General features: G+C 58.3%; 4 protein-coding genes across 4 annotated transcripts; 3 read left to right on the forward strand and 1 right to left on the reverse strand.

Annotated features, from left to right (window-relative positions):
• Positions 1-47: 47 nt before the first annotated feature.
• On the forward strand, positions 48-1,184 carry COL26b_008964 (uncharacterized protein; the record flags this gene model as incomplete). The annotated part of the gene is made up of 1 exon (XM_053181707.1): positions 48-1,184. The coding sequence occupies one exon, from the start codon at positions 48-50 to the stop codon at positions 1,182-1,184; it is 1,137 nt and encodes a 378-aa protein (XP_053034355.1).
• A 337-nt stretch (positions 1,185-1,521) lies between these two features.
• Positions 1,522-3,755, forward strand: COL26b_008965 (uncharacterized protein; the record flags this gene model as incomplete). The annotated part of the gene is made up of 2 exons (XM_053181708.1): positions 1,522-1,631; positions 1,679-3,755. 2 exons carry the CDS (start codon positions 1,522-1,524, stop codon positions 3,753-3,755), a joined length of 2,187 nt encoding a protein of 728 aa, XP_053034356.1.
• Positions 3,756-4,423: 668 nt separating this feature from the next.
• On the reverse strand, positions 4,424-6,146 carry COL26b_008966 (uncharacterized protein; the record flags this gene model as incomplete). Its single annotated transcript, XM_053181709.1, has 4 exons — positions 4,424-4,556; positions 4,604-5,265; positions 5,312-6,031; positions 6,096-6,146. The coding sequence occupies 4 exons, from the start codon at positions 6,144-6,146 to the stop codon at positions 4,424-4,426; spliced, it is 1,566 nt and encodes a 521-aa protein (XP_053034357.1).
• Positions 6,147-10,792: 4,646 nt separating this feature from the next.
• Positions 10,793-12,412, forward strand: DBP8 (putative RNA helicase; the record flags this gene model as incomplete). The annotated part of the gene is made up of 1 exon (XM_053181710.1): positions 10,793-12,412. One exon carries the CDS (start codon positions 10,793-10,795, stop codon positions 12,410-12,412), a length of 1,620 nt encoding a protein of 539 aa, XP_053034358.1.
• Positions 12,413-13,315: the final 903 nt, after the last annotated feature.

Here is a 13,315-nt window from a genome sequence, read left to right on the forward strand (position 1 = left end):
AACAAAGAATTCAAACATCTTTGAGCATCTGGCGAAAAAAAGACAGAATGGCCTCTTCAACACCGATGAGGGTGGTCGACATCCACACGCACATGTACCCCCCGTCGTACATCAAGATTCTCGAGTCTCGAACCACCATTCCTGTTGTCCGCCGGTTTCCGCAGGACCCCGATCCGCGCCTTATCCTCCTCGCCTCGGAGCAGCAGGCCCTCGACGAAGCCACCAAGGATGCCACGGCAAAGCCCCCGGGCCGGCCGCTGACCTCTCACTATGCCTCGCTGGAGCAGAAGGTGCACTTCATGGACACACACAAGATCGACATCTCGGTCGTTTCCCTGGCGAACCCATGGCTGGACTTTATCGACGCCTCGGAGTCCGGCCCCATGGCGCGGGATGTCAACGAGGAGTTTGACCGCATGTGCGCTGCGCATCCCGGGCGTCTGTTCTTCTTCGCTGCCCTTCCCCTGACCGCGTCGCTCGAGACGATCCTCGAAGCCATCAACCACGTCAAGGGGGTCAAGTACTGCCGTGGTATCATCCTAGGCACGTCTGGACTGGGCAAGGGCCTCGATGACCCAAACCTGCTGCCCATCTTCAAGGCCATTGCCGCCGCCGGTCTGACCATTTTCTTGCACCCGCACTATGGCCTGCCCAACGATGTTTGGGGCCCGAGGGCGAGCAACGAGTACGGCCATGTCCTGCCCCTGGCGCTGGGCTTCCCCATGGAAACCACCATCGCCGTGGCGCGCATGTATCTCGCGGGCGTCTTCGATGAGGTGCGCGACTTGCGTATGCTGCTTGCTCACAGCGGCGGCACACTGCCTTTCCTCGCCGGCAGAATTGAGAGTTGCATCCTGCACGACGGACAGCTGGTGCGCGAGGGCAAGGTCGGCAAGGGCCGTCGGAAGATCTGGGACGTGCTCAAGGAGCAGATCTACCTCGATGCAGTCATCTACTCCGAAGTTGGATTGAAGGCGGCCATCGACGCGAGCGGAGCCGACAGGCTCATGTTTGGTACAGATCACCCCTTCTTCCCTCCGTTGACGACTGATGAGCAGGGTGAGTGGGAGAGCGTGAGCATGAACGCGGATGCTGTGGCAGCTGCTGTCGGTGAAGGAAGTGAGCAAGCGAAGGCTATCATGGGCGGAAACGCGATTGAGATTTTGAATCTGAAGGCGGATTGAGTAATGGCATTAAACGAAAATGAAAAGTACCTTGAATTAAAACATTGCGATGAGATTTAGTGAGACGTGGGATCTCATATGAAAAGTGGCTCAATGAGATTCGCTTCACCGCTTTCTTCTTTTAACCAAGATCGGCGGAATCATCGCACACCGCCTGCCATTTCATTCATACTCGCCAGTTTCTGCCGGCAATTCCTGAAAATATGCCTGTTGGCCCCGCGACGCTTTCCATCAGACATCTCAACTCTTACAAGCCCAATTCACTTACTTTTATCGAGATACAAGTGAAATTGCTTGCAATTACATCGCAAATCTTGTTTGGTATCATAACATCAATATGGCGACCGAAACGCGCCGTGCTAACGGCACACGCCTCGATGCGTCTCTCGGCATCACAGAGCGCATCGCCCCGAGCATGACTGCTTGGACCGGCGACATGCGCAAGAGGTGCGCAATCCCAACCTCTAAACTCACCCGTCACTAACCAAGCCCAGATACACCGACTTTCAAGTCTACGAGATCAACAAAGATGGCTCCGTCCTCCATCTCACAGAAACACGGCTCCCGCAGCCCCCCAAGGAGCCCACCCCTCCGCCGCCGGCCGCAGAGGAGAAGCAGGAGGAAGTGAAGCCCGAACCACAGCCCGAGAACGGCGAAAACAGCGAAGCCCCAGCGCCAACGATCCCCGAGATCTCTCCCGAGGACATCGCCACCCTCACCTCCCTCACAAATGAGGACTTCGCCAAGCAGCTCGTCGCAATGTTCCAGACCATCTCCGCCGACAAGAACGCAAAGGTCGAGGCCGCCACCTCACCCGCAATGGACGACAAGGACCAGCGCTCGCAGCTCCACCAGGCCGTCCGCCGCATCTTCAACTCCGTCATCGACACAACAACCGACCCAACCGGCGCCATCGTCGCCAAGATCTCCCCGCCGAGGGGCAAAGGCAGGGGCGTGCGCGGAGGCCCCCAGCAGAAGAAGAAACAGGAGCCCAAGGTCAAGGCCCCAGGTGAGGGCGAGTACCTGCACTTCACGCTCTACAAGGAGAACCGCGACACCATGGAGGCGACGAACCAGATCGCGCGCGCCCTGCGCGTCAAGCCGCAGTCCATCGGCACCGCCGGCACCAAGGACCGCCGCGCCGCGACGACACAGCGGTGCTCCGTCCGCCACGTCCGCGCCGACAACCTCATGCGCGCAAACTCGCGCCTCAAGGGCGTCACCACCGGCGACTACGTCTACGCCACCACGCCCATCCACCTCGGCGCGCACACCGGCAACGAGTTCGTCATCGCCCTCAAGGACTGCGCCGTCGCCGGGTCCCCCGACCTCCCCCACGACGAGCGCCAGTCCAAGATCGAGGCCTCGGTCAAGGCCGCCATGGAGAGCATGCACTCCCGCGGCTGGATCAACTACTTTGGCCACCAGCGCTTCGGCACGCACGCCGTCGGCACGCACGAGGTCGGCCGCATGATCCTCCAGGAAGACTTCGAGTCCGCCATCAACGCCATCATCTCCTACGACGAGGACATCGCCAAGCGCGCCGCCGGCGGCGAGGTCCCCGCGGAGGGCCACCAGCGCGACGACTTCAACCGCCACCACGCCTGCATGCTCTTCCGCCAGGGCGGCTCCGAGGAGGACGCCATGAAGATCCTCCCGCGCCGCTTCAACGCCGAGGCCAGCGTCATCCGCCACCTCGGCCGCGCCACCTCCCGCCGGGACTTCATCGGCGCTCTGACGAGCATCACCCGCGGCTTGCGCAGCATGTACCTCCACGCCTACCAGTCCTACGTCTGGAACCACGCTGCCAGCCACCGCTGGCGCCTGTACGGCGACAAGGTCGTCGAGGGCGACCTCGTTTTCGCCGACGCGAAGCCCCAGGCCGACGCGACCGCCGAGGAAGAGGCTGACGACGACACCGCCGACGCCCGTGCGCTGACCGCCGAGGAGGCCGCCTCGGGCCGCTACACCATCCACGACGTGATCCTCCCGTCCCCGGGCCACGCCGTGCTCTACCCGACCAACGCGCTGGGCGACTTCTACAAGACCTTCATGAAGGAGAACGGCGACCTCGACCCGGAGAAGATGATCCGCCGCCACCGCGAGTTCAGCCTGCCGGGCGCCTACCGCAAGCTTACCGCGCGCTTCCTCGCGGAGCCCCGCTTCGAGGTGCGCGCCTACACGGATGACAACGAGCAGATGCATCCCACGGACATGGACCGCATCCGCGCCAAGCAGCCGCCCTCGTCCAAGAAGCGCGGCCGCACCGATGGGGACGACGAGCAGGCGAACAAGAAGGCCAAGACCGACGAAGACACCGAGGTGAAGCCCGACGAGACGATGGAGGATGCTGCGGCTGCTCAGCCCGAGGAGAAGCCCGAGGCTGAAGACAAGCCGGCGCAGGCCCAGGAGACGGATGCCGCGGCAGCCGAGCCGGAACCGGCGGCGGTCCAAAAGACGGCCGTTGTGGTGACGTTCCAGCTCCCCAAGAGCGCCTACGCGACAGTCGCCCTGCGTGAGCTGATGGGCGTCGACGAGTCCGAGGTCATGACAGCCCCTGCAAAGTCATGAAAGAGAGCACTGGAGGAAACGTTTCAAGAGGCCTTTCATCAATCCCACTTTGCATCTAACCGTGCCGTAGACTAGATACCCCTGAAGAGATTTGTTGGGTGAAATAAGATATGTACAACGCCCTAGCCTTTGCAAAAATGACCAGACTCCCCCCGTTCCGTGGCCAAGGAAAATGTTGAAAAATTCATTTGTGTACTTTTTCTCAATTGTATCATACTTAACATGCCATCGCTCCAGTGTCATGATAACAATGCCATGCTGACAACCACCCAATACACAACAGTCTGGTGCGAAGATATCCCCGCTCCTCCCGACCGTCTCGGATACCACGACTCGTGTCCAAATAGCCCTGTTCCCTCAAAGGCGGTGACATCGGCAGTCCTGTGCCGTGCCGTGTTTACTAATGGTGAAAAATCTGCCCCTTCTCTTGCTGGTGGATCGCTGGATTTCTAGGTTCGGTGTGATGTTAAATTCCTTGTTGTGGCTGCCGTTAACGGCTCGTCTCGCCTCTGATTGTTGCAGTTTAACTCAATACGCGTTGCTTTCGTGTGCCTCTGTAGACCAACGAGCAACGCAGTCGAGTGTAAAGATCCAGACACATATGCAAATTCGGCAATGGTGAGTGCACCGAAACACGCATTGCCGACTCGGTCGCTTCTGAACGAAGCCTACTTGGTCTCCCAGCCCCATACCTGCGCGAGGTATTTGGCCATGTTGACACGCTTCGACCGCATTTCGACCATCCAGGGATGCTCAAGCATTCTCCAAGGGCTTGCTCTCCGGGTAGACTCCTTCTCTAGGCTTCAAGGTGTTAGTCATGGCTCAAATGTTTCTCGAGGTATACTCACCAGCACTCGATGAAGTACTTGAAGTTGTCACTCCAAAAGATGTTGGCATCCGGCTCGTCCTTGAGCTTGGGGATGGGCTGCCGCACAATGTACGTAAGAAGATCGATAAGGCCGGCGCGAGGCTGCATCTCGGTGCCGTCGGCGGGGAAGGGGAAGCGATGTTGTGCCACCTCCAAGAGGGTGACGCCGGTCGACCAGACGTCGGATGTGATGGTGTATGATTGGCCAGTGATTCGCTCCGGGGCCATGTAGTAACTTGTACCGATGAAGGTGTTTGCCTCGCCCTTTGTTCCAAAGTCTCCTGAAACACCGAAATCGCACAGCTTGACGTCTCCGTTCCTGCATAGCAAGATGTTGGAAGGCTTGATATCTCGGTGAATGATGCGCATGCCGTGCAGGTACGTCAGACCGCGCAGGACACCCTCGGAGATCTTGCCGAGCACCTTCTCGCCTGTGCGACCTCCAAGCTTCTTGACCTCCTTGTAGATGCTGTCGAGAGAGCCACCCTCGCAGAACTCCATGGCAATCGAGATGGTGCCAGTAGTGTTGTCTTCGAAAGCGCCGTAGTACCTGCAAATGTGCTCCGACGCGCACTCCTTGTTGAAACCGAGCTCTCTCACGATCTGCTTCTTAACGTCGGGATCGGGATTCGTGGTGATGATCTGCGAGTGTCAGTCTAGTTCAAGTGTGGTGTCCATATCTACGCACCTTCAGGGCGAAGATGGTCTTGCCGCCTTTCAGCTTGGCTTTTGTGACGGCACCACCGGCACCCTCGCCGAGAGAGTCGAGTTCTTCGATTCTCTTCTCCAAGCTTGCGACCCTCCACCCATCTGCGTCGAGTTCCTCAACATCCAACGTCCTGCCGCGCTCCAGAGAGAGCTTGTCAAAGCCCTCCAGACCTTGTAAGCTACCATCTCTTTCCATGCCCACGCCGCCGTCGCTTCTTTCCGAGTATATGGAGCCAACAGCAGACGACGGGTCGGGCGTTCCCCTCGGTGGCGCACCGAAACCATACTGTGAGGCAAACGACAATGCCGAGTACTGAGATCCGGCCGAGGTGGGGTTGCTGGCCCTGCCATCCAGAGGGCCGAAGCTTCCTGACCTAGAGTGGGCCGCGCTGCTCTCGCTGCCACCGCTGGCTGACTGGCCCACCCCGACTGGCCTTTGGGGCTGCTCATAGGGGGTTGTCTGGCTGCCCATGGGGGTTGCAAGGTGAAGGGTCGGTAGAGGAGGTCGAGAGTTTACGGGTTGGGGCGCAGTGCCGCCGACGGGCTTTGCATTTGGCGAAGGTGGGATCGCAAGACCGAGTCTCGGTGTGCGGGCGCCGCCGCCGGGCCTCGATCCGGGGATGGCAGGACGAAGAAGAGGAACGGGAGAGTTCATCATTGGGACGGATCCGGGCGTAGAGAGGGGAGAAGGGATTGGAGCCTGCGTGGTGTCAGTCAGCGTGAATGTCGAGGGTTGGTGAGATGGATGCTGGCGAGAAGCTTACCTGCTGAGGAGGGTCCATGGTCTGTGGTTGTGAAGAGTTTTGGTCGGCCATTACGGCGATGTGATGTTGGGGCGGCCAGAAGATGGTTGTTGTTGAAGCTGGGGAGGGTTATACACAAGAGGATTCCACAAAGTCGCAAAAGGGCCGAAGCCAAGCAACCCGACGACGTAGTTGGATGTAGGTCGAAGTGTGGTCGCTGCGGCACAGGGCACGGGCGGAAAGACGAGAGCTAAGGTAGCGTGCTCGAGGGATTGTGGGAGGAAAAGCTGACGTAGCAGTTGGGGCTAGACAATGGGATTCGCGGACGGGTGGTTCCTCTGGCTCAGGGCAAAATGCGTTAGTACCCGTCGAGGTCGGCCGTTTAGGCGGTTTCGTGAATATGGGTGTCGGAGCGAGTGGAAGACGGGAAACATGCAAGGAAGAAACGACGACGACTTTGACGACCAAAAGGGCGATACGATAAGCAGCGTGCGTTTCCCGCTAGGCGTCGCCTCGGGACGGATCAAGGCTGAAATGGAGGTAGGTCTCGGTATCTGCCCACCGTAATAATAATGGTCGAGGTCGGAAATCGGAACGGACAGTGTTGGAGCTGGCCTTGGAAGGTGGTGAGAGGGTGGAAGAAATGCAGTCGGCCGTGGATGCGTACGCGGTTTCTATGGTCTTCAGGCCCGACGTCTGGTATTGGGACTGGGGTCTGGAAGAGGGGGTTTCTTTTCCTTGGAGGGACTTGGTGAGGGACCAGCAGCAAGCAGGCCGAAGCAGGACGACAGGGACCGACCGACGGGGAGGAGGGGAGGGGGGACCAGACCAGACCAGACAGACTCCAGAGGGACCCGACGAGTTGTGGCGAGACCAAGGTCCAAGGTCGCAGTCTTTGGGAGCGCCTGAGAGTGGGATTCAAGTGGGTGAAAAAAGGCGGGGGGCGGGCGGGACGAGGGACGAGGTACTTGAGCTTGGGCGCTAATTCCAAGGCCAAGTTCCAATCGACGACACCAGGAAGCCTGCCTGAGATGACAATGCCCTGCTGCGGTTGTGTGAATGCTGAATGCTGCACCGCGCGCAACGCAACACAACACACGTAATTGCCCAAGAAAGGTGTACCTTAATCATCCTTGGGTATTCATCCCATCTGCACCTACGTCCGTCATGCTCTAGCTGCTATTACAGAGTTCGAGCATCCCGTCGGGGCCTTCCATCACCCTGCCAAGGGCTCTTCCATTGCCTTTATTGCGCCTTACATCAATACCTTAAGGTACCTACCTACCTTAGCCAGGTTCAGGTCACTTGGGCTGTACCTGCCGTCGCCTCGAGAGCACGAACCCAAAGTCAACCGGCACCAGAGCGACGAGTAAAAGGATGAAGCTTGGAATCAGAAGAGGACCGCGCTTGGTCATTGAATTTTCTTGTCTCTTTTTCTCTCCAAAGTGTGCCATACGGGACGATTACGCGCGCCACATTACGGAGTCCCTTGCGTTGAGTCGTCTGAGGTTTTGCCATTCCCACCTTGGTATTTTCAGGAACGGCATCGACCTTGAAGCATGGACCGAAATCGCCGTGCTGGTCCAAGAGGACGACATATGAGACCTGGACAGGACAGCCTGACCTGACGAGCCAACAGGAGCAGGTCTACCGGAAACAATCCACCCACGGATATGTCTGTACGCATAACGTCCTGCCGGGAGAGAACAGCAGCTCTGCGGCGGAAAAACGAAAACGAGACAACAAAAGCAATGCCGCTGTTCCGACTCAAGTCAACAGTCATCCAGTACATTGACTTTCCTTGCCTCAACTTCTCGCCTCGAGACGCGTCAGGTACCTGTTGATCGAAACCACCGCAACGCAGCCACCTCGCCAACAAAGCTTAGTGTCATGTTCACTCATCGCCTGTGTGGTGAGTCGCCCATTTCATCCAAGGCTGGCTCTGGGTGCACAGTGACCCCGAGTCTGGCCAGTAACACGCAGCTCTCGGGCGACGAGATTTGGGAGGGCACTTGCGATGCATCAACCAGCATGGGGGCGTGAGAGAGACGACAGGGGTTGTCCTGCAGTTGGTGGTGTGTCGTCTGTGTCTTGGGCTGCCATTCGATGCCCTGCCCTGCACCCAAAGCTCGCTGCTTGTGCCCTCGAGCCTGCCTCCCATGTCGCTGACGACTGTCGTCCGTCGTCAAGCAGTCTTGAGCTGCTGTCCTTTGCGTCTTGCGTCCTGCATCCCGCCCTGGCTCTCGCCTGTGTCTGCTGCACCAAGCGGGGGCCGCCCCCGATGCATCAAGACTCTTTAGTCGAAGCAGAGGCCATGGGGTGTCGATCGACAGGACAATATGGATATCCCGCCTGTTCAATCAAAGCAGACGTCGTCGGACGATGGCTTTACCCTCTTGAGCATTGTCAGCTGGATTGGCTATCAGGCCCCTCCTCGCCGCCCCTCGATAATTAGCCAGACAAATTGTTGGCAGCCAGCCATCAATCACAATCACTCCCGTCACACTCTCACACGACGCACTCGCTCGCGCATACACTAATTAACAACCGGGAAACCTTTTGACTACTGCACAGTGCCTGCCTGCTTGCTACCGATAAACCAAGACGGGATTGGGGTCCAAATTAATGCGGGCTTTCGGCAGCCAATCTCCATCCACAGAATTGCCATTGTGGTCCAGAGCGTGTCGATGAAACTCGCATTAGCCAGTTGACAATGTCGTTTTGTCTGGAAAATGGGGCATCTCCGGCGGCGGTAGACGAGGTGAGGGGACTGAGAGAGACACAAACGGCGTGGACATGGAGGGAGGGACGGCAAGGAGAAGGGGACAGGATGGGGCACCACACGGAGCTCCCCTCGGCACCTGTGTTGGCAAGCCTTCTACCCTCCGTGTTCTTGCACTGGCTGCTGCCGTGTTTCCATTCCAAATCATTCAGGAATTGTGACTGCCATTGCGACCCAACACTACAGACCATCGGCACAGCAATCCATCCTTCTGGGCAGGTTCCAGTAAGCTGATTGCAGAGAGTCATAGACGCGACCGATGGAGGATGCAGACCGTCTGCAGCACCACCGCGCCAACATCCTCTCCACCGGTCCTGCGGCACGAATAGGAGGGGGCCCCGAGATGGAGGGGGAGCCAGATACGGACGGGAGGGACAAGGAATCCTTTGGGGTCCGAAACACCACAAATTTTTATCGTCTTCTCTTTTTTTTTCTGCCTTTTTTCTTACCCAACGCGGCCAACACGGTAGGCGGCGGCGGCGGCGTGTCTGCGGTGTTTGGACGCCGCGCAACTCATTTTCCTCACCGCATCGCAGCTGGATCCCGACAACCTTCGGACGAAGGCCCGATTTTATGAAGCCCTGTCCAGGACACGTACATGGTGCACCGCTGTTCGGCGATCAAGCTGCACAGGTTGCCTGGTTCGGGGATTTGCTGATGCCTGAATCTGAATCTCCGTTCTTTGAGTTGTCTGCCTTACCACACGGCTTCGCAGTCCGTCTTGGGTGATGGCAAGGCGTTGCCGTGGCCGTCACATCACATCATCCATCTGTCGAATCCGCTGTACCGGGACCCAGATGAGAGCTCAAACTCACCGACAGTCAGACGGTACACCAAGGTGCACTCGCTTGATACGAGAAACGACAATGTTCCTCGAGATTCCCTATTGGACAAGCGCTTACACGGTTTGGGCAGCAGTAGGTGCGCCCCGAGACGTCAGTGATCGACACCCGATTCCTTTCTGCTTTACATGCCTCGTCAATCCTCTCCACCAGCATCACACACACACACACACACACACACACACCTAACGCACTGCCGGGTAGGGTACGTGCCTCACTCTCACCTGGCTTCAAAGACGCCAATGCGATCATGGGCGCCGCGGCGGCGGCCGAGTCGTCCATGTCCGAGGCTCATGCTATGCACGGGGTCTGGGGGCATAAGCACACAGTGTCCAGGAACGGGTACCTGGAGTCTGCCAAGCACATAGGGCGGAAAATGAAGTCGAGCTGGCGGCATCCCTGGACGGGAAGCAACGCTATGCTGTCATCAGCCTCAGCCCTGGGGTTGCCAGCAAAGTATTTGTGCCTGGCCGTCCAACATTTGTAGGTAGCCTGCTAGCTCACACATGACGCCAAAAGGACTGCACCGCATTGTGGAAAGGCCTTGCCTCGACTCATCATGTCAGGTCGATCCATGCGGCGCCGTCGCGTAACGCACAGGTTGCAACCCGGGGGGCCAGAGGCATTGCAGCTCCAGATGAAATCTGCAACCAACAGATGACAGTCGCTCGTCGCTGCAAACCTACCCTCTGAGGTGGGCGTCTGAGTGGTCGAAGACTTCGTTGCAACGCTTTTGGCGCCCTGTGAGTGGCTGGTGATCACTTCTCATCCGGCTTCAGTGGCTCGTTTCCCCAAGCGCGCGTCTACCCGGTCAATGCGGGGCAGTTGCTGGCTTCCCATTGGGTTCTTCCACGCTAAGCCCCTGCATCACCCCGCCTGCCCACCCAATCCCGGCAGCTGGCAACGTTCTGAATCCGCCCAAGCTTTTTGGCTCTGGCTCCGTCAGTCCAAAAATTTTGGAGGGACCCTGAAGGAAAATTCTCATACGCTGGTGCAGCGCCGCCGTCCACCCGTCACCACCGTCCACCGCGAACAAGCTGCATAACGTCTCAGGTTGCTGTCGAAGCCGACATATTTGTGATCAATCACCTCAAATGCCGTCTTCCGCAGCTCCCCGACGGCCGGGCCCCGCGGCCGACGACGAGGATCCGGCTTCCTCGTCCGCCAACTCCTCCGGCGCCGAATCCGAGTCCGACTACCTTGACAGCCCCGGCTCCCGCAAGAGACGGAGGACCGAGCCGCCAGCTGCCGAAATCATCGATGAAGACGACGATGATGACGAGGAAGAGCTCAAGGCTGTTGTTTCTACCATCCAGGCCCCTTCGCGATTCAAACGCGCCGCAGTCCCCGAACAAGCACCAAAGACCGTCCTTCCCGCGCCGTCGCAAAACGCAATCACTGCGCCGACAGACCCCAACACATCATTCTCGTCCCTCAACGTGCGCCCATGGCTGGTCCAATCGTTGGCCAACATGGCCATCAAGCGGCCGACGGGCATTCAGAAGGGCTGTATACCAGAGATCTTGAAGGGCAGGGACTGTATCGGTGGCAGCAGGACAGGTTCCGGTAAAACGGTCGCGTTCGCGGTGCCTATCCTCCAGAAATGGGCAGAGGATCCCACAGCCATCTTCGCTGTCGTCTTGACGCCGACGCGCGAGCTTGCCCTGCAGATCTTTGAGCAGTTCAAGGCCATCTCTGCGCCGCAGAGCTTGAAGGCCATCCTCATCACGGGTGGCTCAGACATGCGCCCTCAGGCGATTGCTCTGGCGCAGCGACCCCACGTCGTCATCGCGACCCCCGGCCGTCTCGCCGACCACATCAGGACATCGGGAGAGGACACCATCTGCGGTCTACGGCGCGTCAAGTACGTTGTGCTCGACGAAGCGGACCGCCTCCTCGACGCCACCGGCCCCGGCAGCATGATCCCCGACGTCGAGGAGTGCCTGTCCGTCTTGCCGCCCTCGTCGCAGCGCCAGACCCTCCTCTTCACCGCCACCATCACCCCCGAAGTCCGCGCCCTGAAGGACATGCCCATCAAGCCCGGCAAGCAGCCCGTCTTCGTCTGCGAGGTCGACACCCAGTCCCTCGCCATCCCCGCGACGCTCTCGCAGATGCACCTGCAGGTCCCCGTCACCCACCGCGAGCACTACCTGCACACCTTCCTCCTCACGGACGGCAACGCCGACAAGTCCATCATCATCTTCTGCAACCGCACCTCCACGGCCGACTACCTCCACCACCTCCTCCGCCTGCTCGAGCACCGCGTGACGTCGCTGCACTCCGGCCTGCCCCAGCGCCAGCGCGTCGACAACCTCGGCCGCTTCCGCGCAGCCGCCGCGCGCATCCTCGTCGCCACCGACGTCGCCTCCCGTGGTCTCGACATCCCCGAGGTCGCCCTCGTCGTCAACTACGACATCCCCCGCAACCCGGACGACTACATCCACCGCGTCGGTCGTACGGCGCGTGCGGGCCGCAAGGGCGAGGCCGTCACCTTTGTCGGCCAGCGCGACGTCGAGCTGGTGCTGGCGATCGAGGGCCGCGTCGGGCGGCAGATGGAGGCGTGGAAGGAGGAGGGCGTCAACCTGGAGACCCGCGTGCTGCGCGACGCGCTCAAGGTTGTGAGCGAGAAGAAGCGAGAGGCGTTGTTGGAGCTGGAAGAGGGGAGGGAGGTTGGAGGAAAGAGGAAGAGGGCGAAGCAGAAGCTCAGGGCGTAGGTTTGCCCTTGGAATGTGTAATGTTTTGCAAAATGGGAATACATGGAATAGACAAAATAATACCCGAGGTTTTGAGACTAATGCTTTGGTTGAGATAAATAGGTCGATTTGTGCGTGAAACATCAATCGTCAATGTACCGCTGGGCAGACAATGTAAGATGAGTATGTGGTATCATGCTTGCGCCTTCGAGGAGACCTGTTCGCCTCAGGGACGCGTGCTTGGTATTGCAACGTGTTGTAGTCATAGTCTTCGCGATGGTTATCCTTACACAGCTGTGAGTGTGAGAAGTAGATGTAGGCTCACCCCTGTGTCGTGGTCGAATATACCTTCTCAAGTACCCAGCTCCATCGTCGTCTATCATCCTCGTCGGATGATTCCTGCGTTATAGGAGAACTGTAGGAAAGTCATCTGGCTTCGCATTTTGCTTCACGTGTTGATTTGGACAGAACTCTAATCATGATGTGCCAAAACCCATTCTTTTCAGAAAGGAGTACACGCAGTACATTCCTGTTTGAAAAGAAAAGGATCATGAAAGGGGACACATCAATAGTATTATACCAACCATCGTGAGGTCTCGTTTAGATATCATAATAGCGATTAAGGCAATAGGGTCATGTGTGCCATCTGGAGTATTTATAACCCCTCTTCACCACCACCCCAGAGCCTCTTTTCCAACAAACAATAGGCTGGTCGTTATTACTTCGCGGGCCAGGCATATTATGAGGCACCATATCAATGGCCCACGAATCTGAGGTCGACGTTAGGCTCTGTTAAGAGGTTTGTGAACGCGTAACAGTTGGTCATCTCTCCCCCTGGCGTATACCTGCTTGTATTCAGCCGATGTATGACAACAAGATGATTTCTGTTTCTGACAATATGTTGTAAAGATAGGCCCCGATAGA

The sequence above is a fragment of the Colletotrichum chrysophilum genome, assembly GCF_026319265.1.
Source record: "Colletotrichum chrysophilum strain AFK26 chromosome Unknown scaffold_82, whole genome shotgun sequence".
Classification (NCBI taxonomy): Eukaryota; Fungi; Ascomycota; class Sordariomycetes; order Glomerellales; family Glomerellaceae; genus Colletotrichum; species Colletotrichum chrysophilum.